The sequence below is a fragment of the Hakea prostrata genome, chromosome 1 (assembly GCF_041222555.1).
Source record: "Hakea prostrata isolate BN-2017 chromosome 1, UWA_Hpros_2, whole genome shotgun sequence".
NCBI classification, from domain to species: Eukaryota; Viridiplantae; Streptophyta; class Magnoliopsida; order Proteales; family Proteaceae; genus Hakea; species Hakea prostrata.
The window spans coordinates 74268962-74282755 of record NC_142600.1 but is presented as its reverse complement, the minus strand read 5'-3'; the positions used below and the strand labels follow the sequence as shown (position 1 = coordinate 74282755).

Here is a 13794-nt window from a genome sequence, read left to right as displayed (position 1 = left end):
AGCACATAGTAGGGGACCAAAAATATGCACCATCATATAAGCTTTTGCTTTTTGGTAGACACCATATAAGCTTTGTTGAGGTTATGCTTCAGCTAGCTAGCCCACCTCTGCCGCGTATGTTTTTTTTTTTTTGGTAAAGGCAATGTTGGTTTTCTTATGTCCCTAGATCTGCCAACATAAGTGCATATATTCTAGTCAAGAAGGTTCTGTCCATTTAACAAAAGATAGACTGCCTTATTTCCAATATGTGGCTTCGGAATTCTTGTATATCTAGGCTCTGACTTCTTATTACTGTGGTCGTACTTCTAACACAGTAGTAGTAGCATTTTATGTAAAGGTACTAAAACCAAAGAGGTCTTTATTCTTATGTATCTTTGCCCTCCCTCGATCTATGGGGCCCCGGTAATTGAATTTGGCTGACAATGATGACCCAAAAAAAAAAGAGAACGAAAGCCTATTTACCCTTTTAAAAAAAGAAAGAAATAGTAGATATCATATAAGACTAATTAGCAAGCTAGGTTGCCTAGACTAGCTTCCGTGCACATTGACTACATTCTCAGGATGTTATTTTTAATTTGAATATAAAACAAGGCTTTGCCTCTAGCATCGAGGAAAATTTTATTTTTGGGGGTGTGTGGTAAAAAACTCATTCATTGAGGCTGCAAAGCTAGGAAAACAGAATAAGAAAGAAACTGCAACCAAGGAGAAGAAATGGGTTATGAAGTAAAAATTACCACCGACTAGTCCCTCCATGCTAGGTGATCAGTGATAACATTGATCTGCCTACAAATTTGAGTGACCATACTGATGCGTCTCAGTTATGTCGTTGTTGTATCCAACTAAACCACCTCTTGTTATGAAGACGATGAGTCCTGCAAGAAAGGTTAAATGCCGGCCGGCTAGAATACTAGGCAACCGCCTCCGATGGCTTAGTCAGATAGTAAACAGAATAAGATCCCGTACAAGAATTACACAAGATTATGTTCAGAATGTATTGGATGCCTACCGGAGGGGAGTGTCTTGGTATTTATACTGTAAGTATTACCTTTTATGTATTTGGTAAGTTTACCCGACGTAGGCTGTTGTTTCTCCTGAGATTATGCCTCCATGTCGTTGGTCCCACTCGATCGATTATTGAGTTGACCTTCTCGATTGAGAATGGTTGCCATACAAGTCAAACATACGTTATGCTTTGGTCAAGTTAGTTGGCTCTTATCCCGACTAGGTGGTATGCTGAGCGCCAACCGGGTCAGACCCGGCCGGGTAGGAGACTTCTGTATCACATACATTTCTCGAATTTCAGCCCCATAATGGGGATAAGACCATGAGGGGACACGGTTTTTGAACTTTAGAAACTTAAAAGCAAATATATTAAAATCAACATCCAACAAAAACATAGACCAAAACAGTAACTTAGACCACGAAATAAACCGGTTTAACTGCTGTCTCCAACCGACCATGGTCGGAAGTTTGAAAGCTGAAAAGTAGTCAACATTTTTTGGAACTTGACGTGATGACGTGTCTCTGTTGTTCATCTACTTATTAAAACCCTAAGCTGAGTCACGGCCCCCGTGTTCCCACCCTCCGTCCCTTCCCCTGGTTGCACTCAAACTGCTATTCTGTGTTTGGATGGTCACTCACTCCATTTACTTTTCTCATCTTAAAAATCAATTTTTAAAATCCACCTTCGAAGTTTTGTCGATTTCTTACTCATTTTTCGGCTTGTTTCCTTTATAATTATTTAACACGAAAGTCAATTCTTAAATCAACATTTCCATTTTCCAACCCAAAAGTCAAAACATATCTCACCAATGAGAATATTAGATGTGATCAGCTCCGTTATTGTCTAAAATGTCATTGACCATATTGAGATCAGGTCAGCTCAAATTGGATTTAATTAGATGTGAACATCTCGCATGAAACAATCAAAGGAAACAAGTCAGAGACATGTTCATGGCAAGAAAGAAAAAGAAGCAATAAACAATGTCAACCTATGCACATAACTTAGGTAAAGAAGCAATAAGGTAGCTTCTATTGCTTTTCTCAATAATTTCCCAATGGAAAATATATTTGTCTGTTTGGCTTTTACACTAGAAGTCTCGATTATATGACCAATTGTTCAACAATTTAATATAGTTTTTGATGTATTGACCTCAAGTTATATTGTGATCCGTTGACCATTGTGTTAGGGTTCATTTCTTTTGATATCACATATACTAATGATGAAAATAAATTTTGATATGGATTGATATGATCTTAAGTTATTTTGCCTTGCAAACTAGTTTATGGAGTCCAAAAAGCCGCTTCATAGTATAAAGTCAAGAGTTTGAATTTCTTTACGACTAATGACAAAGCCCTGTCATATATATAATAACTATCACTCTCCTTATACACAAAGTTACCCCCCTCCCCCGCGGAGTGTAGTTGAAGTGTATGTAAGCTGAACCGAATGAACCTCAATTCTTGAAAATATATCTCAAAAATTATAATAACATTTGAACGCTCTACCTGCATAAAGAGAAAAAATTTCAAAGACATAATTAAATTCTTGATGCTTATCCAATTTCAAACCAAGATTTTCTTCCTTTTAGCAAATTAATGGAAATGACATGAATTGTCAACCCTTAATTTTACATGTGGTTGACTTGTTATTTTCTTGTTTTTTATAATTTATATTTAGGTTAATATAGAGACAAGAAAATGGCATTGAATTGGCTTTTAGGATTTGAAAACTAGTTTGGAGAATTAATCAAAAAAACATTTATCAACCGCAGTTGCTTCTGTTGATTTGCAATGAAATGTTATTTGAAACTTCTATTCAATTATTATGCATTCAAGACTGATTCATTTCACTCGCTTGAGCCTTGAATTGGATTATTAGATATAGAACATTTCAGACACCATTTTGGTTTGACATAAATTGGATGATGAAAATGTCTAACCCTTTTAATTAATTTGAATAATGAAAAAAACTAAGTAGAGAAGAAGAAAAAAAAAATTCAACTTTGATTAAAAACTTTGACCTTAGACTTTTGATCTCTTCTACGAAGATTTTTGACTGATAACATTTAACATTAATTATCCAAAATTTCAAAAATTTTAAGGTTAATTGAGGTAAATATCCTTATGGTAATTTCCATCATGAGTCATGATCACCTAAGCCCACATCATCTATTCTTGTATTTGAATTAATTCTTTTTTTATCATGGACAGCCTTCTATTAATAGAATACAAATTAATCAATACCTGAATTGTTTCATTCTATAAAGAATATATATTTTTATTATCCATAAAAAATAAAATAAAAATCCTAGTTTAGGGTCTTAATCTAGTGTTTGGAAAGAATCTCAATTCCTTGGCTATATCAAACCACAATCCACATCACCTCTTACGTCAAATTCACAAAAAGCAAAGAGAATAGTCTAGTAGCACTTGAGCAACACAAAAAGAAGTGGGACACAATCGTGAAGCCTTCGTCGTCATCACTTGCAGTTGCATCCAGACACCTGGTTGGAAAGGGTGAAAAGGAAAGAAATAGGAAAGAAGCGTAGAAAGAAACCATGGGAAAAAGATTAAAAAAGAAAAAAATGTAATGCACGAGTGAGACCGAAATGCCTTCGAAGTTGAACAAGTTCAACTCGTTTCTTAAAGTCAAAATCCGACATTCTTGAACCCTCTTCATCTATAAATACCCCAGTTCTCCTCCCTCTGAGTACAATTAATCAATCCTCAATCTGCTCATAGAAAGGAAACAGAAACAGAAACAGATAGAGAGAGAGAGAAAGAGAGAGAGAGAGAGAGAGAGGGGTAGGAGAAATGGGTTTTCTTCAGTTTCTGCAAGTTCTGGGATTAGCCATGGCAGCCCTTGTCATGTTCGTATGTTGGGTTTCACCAATCCAAGCATATAAACGGCTCAGGAAGAATGGTTTTCGAGGTCCAAAACCGAATTTCCCTTTGGGAAACATTGAAGATATGAGAAGAAAGGAGGAGGAGAAAGATTCTCTTGAATCTGTAAATGAAACCCATAACATCCATTCAACTGTCTTTCCTTACTTTGCCCGGTGGAGGAAGACATATGGTAATTAGTACTTAAGCTTCAATCATGTTGAGTTAATGGATATGGATTACCTCTGTGTATATATAGCTAACTTGAAAAGGGTTTCAATCTTTCTTGTTTGTTTCAGGAAAAGTATTTGTGTATTGGCTTGGAACAGAGCCTTTTCTGTATGTTGCAGATCCTGAGTTCCTGAAGCAAATGTCATCAGAAGTAAAAGCCAAGAGCTGGGGAAAGCCCAATGTGTTCAAATATGACAGAAAACCTATGTTTGGGAAAGGATTGGTCATGGTGGAAGGGGAGGAATGGGTTCATCATCGTCATCTCATTGCAAATGCATTCTCACCAACCAACCTCAAGGTCTCATTTTCTTCTTCTTCTTCTTCTTCTTCTCCCTCTCTCATTTTCATGGCAGGTCATAGTATAGTTTCATGCAGTCAAACTCTTCTCATTTACGTATACGTCATAGCTTGCATGAACATGATTTATTGATTCCATCTTCTCTTTCACCAATTGACCAAAAAGATTTCCTTCTCGTTGTGCTTTTATAAACCCTTTAGATTTCATTTAACTGTTCAAACGTTCAATTTAGTAAAGCGACCGCTTTGATGGTTTTAAATGGGTTCAGGTTGTTGATCGATTTCCTTATCGAGAGCCATTGCTCTCTCTCTCTCTCTAGACTAAATGATCAGTCGGTGCTGTGAAACCGTTATCCTTTCCTCTCTTGTTAAGGACTTTTTTTGGTTGGTGGGAAGTTGCGAAATTGCTTCGGAGCTGTAGAGAATAAGATCTTGATCGTACATTTTCGAAAAGTGTATATACTTTTACTCTTTTGAGAAACAGATGGTCAAGATCGAATTCTCCAGTCAAATCTTGATTGACTGTTCACGGCACTAAAGTCAAGCCCAAGAGGTTGGGTTCCAAAAATTGAGTGACTAGGCCCACATGTTGTGGAAATCTTAAGGCAAGATTAGCCTTTTCCTCAAATAATTCAAACTTCTTAACAATTTTTGATTAGCTTTTGCAAAGAAAAATATTGGGTGAGAAAATTTGCTACCTTTCTTTGACTTTCCTTCGGAATTCTTTGATTTTGAAGAAGCCAGGAAATGGAACAAAGGAGACAAGTAAACATTCTCACATTTAAAAACCCTAAAAAACTCTTCATTTTATTCTCACCTTATACACTTCCAGCCCATCAAACGACACCATTAATTCAATTAGTCTATTTTAGTGTTATCAGTCAATACTTTAATCCAGTTCGACTATGGTGGGCCCATGCACGATCCACTCCGACCCAGCTCCACTACACAATCATTCTCAACTGTTGATTCTATTTACTAAACCATCATTTAGTTTCCATTATCACTCAAAATTGTCCAATTAGCGGTATGCAACAATGAAAAATATTTATTAAAAAAATATAATTAAAATGTCTCAGCAGAAGCGTGGTGAGTCCATAACTCACATGTCCCAGATCGAAATCTGACTCTGATAGCATAGAAAAATGCTTTCACCACTTTTTATTCGTATTGAATTCAATGATTTTGTCATTTTTCTTTTTTTTTTTTATCTTTCTTTCTTTCCTTGCACTTGATTGCACCATAAACTTGACTTTATTTACTTTTGTTGATCCCTTAGGCACTAGCAAGCTCAATGGTGGAGTCTGCCAATCATATGCTAGACCGGTGGGATACCCTCATTGCCTCTGGTGAGCCCACAATCGATGTTGAGCGAGAAGTCATAAGTACAGCTGCTGAGATCATTGCAAAGACAGCCTTTGGTATCAACGACGACAATGGGCGTAAAGTGTTTGAGAAATTAAGAGCCATGCAAGTGTCACTCTTCAAGTCTAATCGCTTGGTTGGTGTTCCTTTCAGCAAGCTCATGTACACTAAAAACACCTTGAAATCGAGAAAACTAGGAAAGGAAATCGATAGTCTACTCTTATTGATCATAGATTCCAGGAAGAGAAGACTAAGCAGAGTTGCAGATGATGATCATGATCACCCACAACAACAAGATCTGCTTGGGCTTTTACTTGCTGATCAATCGTCAGAGAACAATAACCAAACACTTGATGGGCAAAAGGGAATTGATAAGAAGAAGGAGAAGCTTACAGAGAGAGAGCTCGTGGACGAGTTGAAGACATTCTTCTTCGGTGGTCATGAGACGACGGCTTTGGCCATCACATGGACGTTGCTGCTCTTGGCCTTGCATCCTGAGTGGCAAGATCATCTGAGGGAAGAGATCAAAGAAGTTGCCGGAGATGGCCCCCTTGATCCTACCACGCTTGCTCGACTCAAGAAGGTATAATTTCTAACCGGGCTCTGAAATATGGGCACTAGATTGCATCAATCTAATGTGTGAGTGCGAATCACTTCTATAAGTGCTCGCCGCTCTCAAAAAAAATTTTTCCATACATATTGTGTGGGGTCCACAACTGATAAAATAATTCAGAATAGATCCCACATGATATGTAAGGTAAAAAAAATCAGTACGGACTTTGTCTCAGCTCAATTCGTTCCATCAGCTTCATAGTTGTTAGCGTGTTGACCAGCACGTGGTTTTTCAATTTGATGTGTTATGGGTAGTTTAGTAAATATACTCTTCTTCTTTTTTTTTTTTTTTTTTTTTTTCTTTTTTCCTTCATCTGATGGGCAATTTCCTGTGTGACAGATGGGATGGGTGATGAATGAGGTGTTACGTTTGTATCCATCAGCACCGAACGCTCAAAGACAAGCAAGAGAAGACATCCGGGTCGGGCGAATGGTTATTCCCAAGGGAACAAATATTTGGATAGATACTGTAGGAATGCATCATGATAGGAGTATTTGGGGTAAAGATGTGAACGAGTTCAGACCCGATAGGTTCAAGGAAGATCCGAATGGGGGCAGCAACCACAAGATGGGGTATATGCCTTTCGGGTTTGGAGGTAGAATGTGTGTGGGTAAGAACTTGACCCATATGGAATACAAGATTGTGTTGACCCTTATGTTGCGTAGGTTTTCTTTCTCCCTTTCTCCAAGCTATTGTCATTCTCCCACCATTATGCTCTCTCTGAGGCCTAACCATGGCTTGCCAATTGTGCTTCGAGCCCTTTAGAAAGCCCTTATCAAATTTTTTCTTGTAAAATTGTTACATTGAAGAATTCAAATTTGTTTTGTCTCCACCACGAATTGATATTCTAAGAGTTTATACATTCCATCAGATGAAAACCCTAAGATTAGAAGAAAAGCAATTAAAAACGTATACATTGACCTATTAGCTTAGTTGGTTAGAGCATCATGCTAATCACGCATAGGTCATATGTTCCAAACCTTCATGGGCTAATTTAATATTTAATTCATCTAAAAGGAAAACATTAAAGTCAAACTACATTGGCAGGAGTTGTAAACGATAAAACACCGATTGCATTTCAAATCCCAAAGTATATATTAACAATAGAGTAAATTGCATGGTGTTCTAAAATGGAGTCCTTAAAGCACTGATATCTCACTTTATGTTTAAAAAGCACAAAGACCCCAAAACTGGATTTTCATTAAATATATTTGTCAAAATTATCACTGAAGAAAACAGTTAAATCACTGTTTTATTTTCAAAAATATCCCTATAATAAACAGTGTCCGAAAGATTTTCAATAACAAAATCGACAAATATATCCAATGAAAATCCAATTTTGGGATCTTTATACTTTTTATGCATAAAGTGGGGTGTCAGTTCTTTAGACCTCCATTTTGGGGTGCTAGTGCAATTTGCTCTTGACAATATTAGCTTTGACCTGCCTGAGTCAAATTAAAGTTTTACTCATCTAAAAATAAAAATATCAAAGTTATAATAGAGAGATTATTCTATGGATAATCAAATTATAATTTAATTTGTGTTCTTTTTGCTGAAAATAAAATTCGATCGATAAATACATATTGGCCTATTAGCTCAAGTTGGTTAAAGCGTTGTGCTAATAACACGATAACCAAATTAAAGTTTTGTTAATCCAAAAGAAAAACATCGAAGTTCAAGCAGAGAGATTATTGGAAAATCAAATTATTTTTCCATTCGACCTCTTTTCATTAAAAAATTACATTTTGTTTTTTCGGCCTATTAAAGTAGAGAGATTATTCCATGGATAATCTAATTATTTTTTCATTCATGCTCTTTTCATTAAAAAATAAATAAATAAATTTTGTTTTGTTGGGTTATTAGTTTAGTTGGTTAGAGTGTGGTGTTAATAACGCGAAGCTCGTTTGAGACGTCAGACCTACATGGGCCAAATTAAAGTTTTGTTCATCCAAAAAGGAAAACAACCAAATTAGAATATAGAGATTATCTTATGGAGAATTAAATTGTTTTTTTCATTCATACTTTTTTTTATATATAAATTAGTTCATTTTGACTTAAATATATATGGTGGCCCATTAGCTCAGTTGGTTAGAGCGTCGTGCTAATAACGCGAAGGTCGCAGGTTCGAGACCTGCATGGGCCAAATTAAAATTTTTAATCATCCAAAGGAAAAAAAAAAAACATCAAAGTTAGTGATTTTAAAGCCTGTTTGGTTATGTGAATCTGTAGAATTATGACTCCATAGAAACTTTTTATAAATTATAACTCCATAGATTTGAGTGAGTTAATGATGTTTTATAAATTCATAATTAAAGAAAATTGTTACATTGAAGAATTCAAATTTGTTTTTCCTTCACAATGACTTGATATTTTTTGTCAATGGTGGATTAATAGAGCAGTTAAAAGGCCACCCTCCCACAAGGAGTTCTTGGGTTTGCACCCATCGGGTGGCACATATATTAGTAATATTCCCCCCATATACAAACTCTTTGGCTTCACCCAAAAAAAAAAATAATAATAATAACAAAAATCTAACAGTTTATATATTCTATTAGATAAAAACCCTAAGATAAGAAGAAAAGTAATTATAAAAGTATATATTGACCTATTAGCTTAGTTGGTTAGAGCATCATGCTAATAACGCAAAAGTTGTAGATTCCAAACCTGCATGGGCCAAAATAAAACATTAAAGTCAAATTGCATTGGCACGAGTTGGTTAGAGGGTCGTGTGCTAATAATGCGAAGGTCGTAGGGCAGAGACTTGCATGAGCCAAATTAAAGTTTTATTCATCTAAAAATAAAAACATCAAAGTTATAATAGACAGATTATTCTATGGATAATTGCTTTTTTCATTTGTGTTCTTTTTGCTCAAAAATCAAATTTTATTTCAATTTATAAAGTATATATCGGCCTATTAGCTCAGTTGGTTAGAGCGTCGTGCTAATAACGCGAAGGTCGCAGGTTCGAGACCTACATAGGCCAAATAAAGTTTTGTTAATCCAAAAAGGAAAACATTGAAGTTTAAAGTATAAAATTATTCTATAGAGAATCAAATTATTTTTCCATTAATGCTCTTTTTGTTTTTGTTTTTTTTTGGCCTATTAGCTTAATTGGTTAGAGCGTTATGCTAATTATGCAAAGGTCGCAGGTCTCAAGACTGCATAGGCCAAATTAAAGTTTTGTTAATCCAAAAAGGAAAATATCGAAGTTAAAGTAGAGAATTATTCTATGGAGAATCAAATTATTTTTCCATTAATGCTCTTTTTGTTAAAAAAAATATATTTTGTATGTTGGCCTATTAGTTTAGTTGGTTAGCACGTTGTGCTAATTATGCAAAGGTCGCAGGTCTGAGACCCGCATGGGCCAAATTAAAGTTTTGTTTGGCCAAAAAGGAAAACAACGAAATTAGAATATAGAGATTATACTATGGAGAATTAAATTGTTTTTCCATTCATGCACTTTTTGTTAGAAAAATTAAATTTTGTTTTGTTGGTCTATTAGTTTAGTTGGTTAGAGCGTCGTGCTAATTACGCGAATGTCGCAAGTTTGAGACCGGCATGGGCCAAATTAAAGTTTTGTCATCCAAAAAGGAAAACAACAAATTAGAATATAGAGATTATCCTATAGAGATTAAATTGGTTTTCAGTGGTACCTTTTCTTTTTTCTTTTTTCTTTTTTCTTTTTTTGTTAAAATGAAAAGTTTAATTTGACCTCTAAGTATATGTTGGCCTATTAGCTCAGTTGGTTAGAGCGTCGTGCTAATAACGCGAAGGTCGCAGGTTCGAGACCTGCATAGGCCAAATTGAAATTTTATTCATCTAAAGAGAAAAACGTCAAAGTTAGTAATTAGTATACAAAAATCATTTTATGGAGTGAGTTAATGATGTTTTTGGTAATGAGTCACAAAACTTTTTTAGGGCCTCATTGGTTTAGGGCCTGTTTGGTTACATGAATCCAGAGATTTCAAATCTCTGGATTCATGAATCTGAGAATTATACCTGTTTGGTTGTAAAAATCTCTAGATTTCAGAAATCTAGAGATTCACCTTTTTACACTAAAAATGTGAATCTGTAGATTTATGGGTAAGGGGTGAAATCCAGAGATTTCAAAAAAGTTATACATTTGCACATTCACAAAAATCACGTCGATCAAATAGTTTTTTAGGATGAATCCACAGTTTTCATTCCACAACCAAACATCTAATTTTATAAATTATAACTCCATAGATTTGAAATCTATAGATTTGAAATCTTCAGACTCGTGTAACCAAACAGGCCCTTATGGAGTGAGTTAATGATTTTTTTGTAATGAGTCACAAAATTGTTTTTAGAGCCAGATTTTGGTTACATGAATCCAGAAATTTGAAATATTTAGATTCATGAATCTAAGATTTATACCCGTTTGGTTGTAAAAATCTTTGGATTCATGAAATCTAGAGGTTTATCTTTTTACACTAAAAACGTGAATCTATAGATTTACGAGTATGGAGTGATCCATATATTTCATTGCTACTATAAAAAGATAAATATTTGCACATTCACAAAAATCACGTTGACCAAATAGTTTTTTAGGATGAATTCACAGATTTCATTCCACAACCAAATAGTTTTTTAGGATGAATCCACAGATTTCATTCCACAACCAAATAGTTAATTTTATAAATGAAAAATTTATAACCGTTGGGTTGTTGTAAATCGTTGGATTCATGAAATTTTGGAGATTCACATTTTTAGCTCAAGATTGTTTGTAGATTCATGTTTTTTGGGATTTTTATTTGCAGCAGCCGTTGCTAGTTGCTGACAACGATATTGATAGCAACATGTCATCAAAATATGATCAAACAATTGAGAATCAAATAGTGTGGGTTCACTTGTAAGAACTATTTTCTATTTTTACATTTTAAGGATTTAAGGTTTATTAATTTACAAAATCAACACTTTATTTATCCGACTCCCAAATCCCGAATCTGCATTCTTTCTCTCATTCTTCATTTCCCTTCTTTCGCTTGGGAAGGAGAGGAGAAGTTTGGAAGCATCTCACTTCTCCTCTCCTTCCCAAGCATACTTGTCTTCTCCTCTTCTTGTGGCCACTTCCTGATCCAGCAAAGCGGCTGAATTGCTCCTGTCACACCCTACCCAGCCAAATCCGGTCATATCCGAATGCCCGTGAGGGTGATACACTGCAAGATCTGGGTTCAGTGACAAACCTATACAAAACATGATATAGCATAATTAAATGGACAAGAATAAATAAAGTTTATCATATTAAGTTATCAAAACTGAAATATTGGTTACAATCATCCATTACTTCAAAATAAAAGTATAACATCAGAGTTTTGAAAAGAAAAGAGGAACGTTTTATTTGCAGTGGAAAAATAAACTAAACTAGTTCTCTAGTGGAATTCACACTGACATTAAGCTCCATGTGTGGCCACTTCTTCTTCGGTCACTCCTTCAAGAAGATATGTCGGCAACGAATCCTCCATTTGGAAGAAGTCCTCAAAACTTGCAGTGTAATCTAATATAAAAGACATATAAAAAGGAATGAGTTCAAAAGAATTCAGTGAGGTCAACTCAACATCATATCATGCATTCATTCACAGGATTCCACACCACACATATAACATGAATATCAATAATGTAATTAATGACAATGATATGAATGTTTATGCTCTTAACTCTACCATGAAGTCTCTATGGTAGAGACGCATTAAGTCACACACTAGTTTTCTTTGGGCGGTCTCATCACTCTTCCCTCACGGCACTCAAGCACTGGTTCTCCGCAGTTGTTGTGTATAGTCCTGTCAAGTCATGGTTGGGGATTAAGTCACCACTCTCTCACTATGACTGGCGAGTGTCAAGGATAATCCTAGGCCCAATGCAAAGTCATACAGTCTTATACTACATGTGGTATGGATACTTCTCCTATGGCACCAACCAACTTGGTTCAGTATCCAATATCCCCCCTCATGCCTAGTGCCCTGTTGGTTCGATACTTTCCCACCTATGAATGAAATCCTCAACGAGAGGCATCTTTTGGATCCCATTCTTTAACCCAGTGGTCATCCACATATAATGGACATGATGATATCCATGTCTTCTTATGGATCATTTCACTGGTCTTGAGCGTCCATGAGCCCAAATCTATTATATGCAATCCTACATCTCTATGATGATAGTGGGCTTGCTTGACACATAGGACTCAGCCACTAACATCACAGGTTTATCAGCTTCAATACCCCTGCCGAAAGGGTAGTAATACTCATGAGGTCACCTAACCCAACATTTCTAGACATGCCTTAGGTATGTCAATCAGTATTCAGGGAAGCGCCAAGGGCCTTAAAATCTAAAAATAGAAAATAAGTTTTACAAATTACAAGTGAATCCAATTTTCAACTGTTTAATTATATTATAATTTTAATTACATGACCCTATCAACACTGTTGCCAACGGCTGTTGCTGATGCAAATAAAAATCCGCAGATGTGTTATTTGCGCATTCACGAAAGTTACCTCGAGGAACTCTACGAAGTTCGACAGATCGACAGTGGAAGCTTTGGTCGAACGAAAATAGCATTGAAAAAGGTAGATCATTGCTTGCATCTTCGTTATTCTTCATCTCTTTTGCATCTTCTTCTTGTTCTTCGTTCTTCTTCATCTTCTTTTTGCATGTCGCGTCTTCTTCATCTTAGTTTTATTTTTCCCCCCAACTTTGTTGGTGGACGTCAGTAGTTGGTGGACATCAGTAAGGCTAATAGATTCTTCCTTTTGCAGGGCCTGTTTCTTCGCATCATTGATGGCTAGTTGACCCTGTGGATTAGCATAACCTTTACCTGCATTCAAGGTATGATTTTTAGTTCGTGTAAAGGTAGTTAGACACCCCCACCCCCAAACCTACCAAAATAAAGGCCTAAATATATATTTTGGTTTTTCAATATTTTTTTTTCGTCACTTAGGATTCAAAGCATTGGTGATTCAAACCATTTGGCCATTCTCTTAAGATGAATAATTTGAGGTAATTGTTCATGAGAAAGGCCTAGTGAAATCCATATAATGAAGCACCAAAATTTAAAACCAATATGATTCATTAATACGAACAGCGAGATCAGCTAAAAGAATATCATACCCATTGAAATTTACTCTTGAACCTGAAGGAAATAATTTAAAGCCTTCATGTTTAGGGTTATAGATTTCGCATGAGAGAGCAACATAGCAGGCAACTGATGAGCACATTTATGTGTGAAATCTTAGGGCATAAAACATGCATTTTACACACTTATAGTGGAGCTAACTTGGGTTTTATGTTGTTTTTGCAAATTTTATGACTTTTCAATATTTAAGCAAATATTTGGAGTTTTGAGTATGAATCATGCAATTTTACACGTCAAGAAGTCCATTCAAATT

The 13794-nt window shown here is 35.5% G+C and overlaps 1 protein-coding gene and 3 non-coding genes across 4 annotated transcripts; all 4 read left to right on the top strand.

The window, feature by feature from the left end:
- The first annotated feature begins 3792 nt into the window (after positions 1–3792).
- On the top strand, positions 3793–7156 carry LOC149030007 (cytokinin hydroxylase-like). Its single transcript, XM_089152097.1, has 4 exons — positions 3793–4078; positions 4185–4414; positions 5693–6361; positions 6731–7156. The coding sequence occupies exons 1-4, from the start codon at positions 3817–3819 to the stop codon at positions 7154–7156; spliced, it is 1587 nt and encodes a 528-aa protein (XP_089008223.1). The 5' UTR covers positions 3793–3816.
- A 1304-nt stretch (positions 7157–8460) lies between these two features.
- Positions 8461–8534, top strand: TRNAI-AAU (transfer RNA isoleucine (anticodon AAU)). The gene has a single exon. It is a non-coding gene; the product is annotated as a tRNA-Ile (tRNA).
- A 766-nt stretch (positions 8535–9300) lies between these two features.
- Positions 9301–9374, top strand: TRNAI-AAU (transfer RNA isoleucine (anticodon AAU)). Its single transcript has one exon. It is a non-coding gene; the product is annotated as a tRNA-Ile (tRNA).
- A 744-nt stretch (positions 9375–10118) lies between these two features.
- On the top strand, positions 10119–10192 carry TRNAI-AAU (transfer RNA isoleucine (anticodon AAU)). Its single transcript has one exon. It is a non-coding gene; the product is annotated as a tRNA-Ile (tRNA).
- Positions 10193–13794: the final 3602 nt, after the last annotated feature.

Excerpts from the sequence above, each read along its gene's own strand:
- LOC149030007 (XM_089152097.1), top strand. The coding sequence starts at position 3,817 with ATGGGTTTTCTTCAGTTTCTGCAAGTTCTGGGATTAGCCATGGCAGCC. Across the intron at positions 4,415-5,692 it reads TCTCACCAACCAACCTCAAG|GCACTAGCAAGCTCAATGGT; the intron begins GTCTCATTTTCT and ends TTGATCCCTTAG. Across the intron at positions 6,362-6,730 it reads CGCTTGCTCGACTCAAGAAG|ATGGGATGGGTGATGAATGA; the intron begins GTATAATTTCTA and ends CCTGTGTGACAG.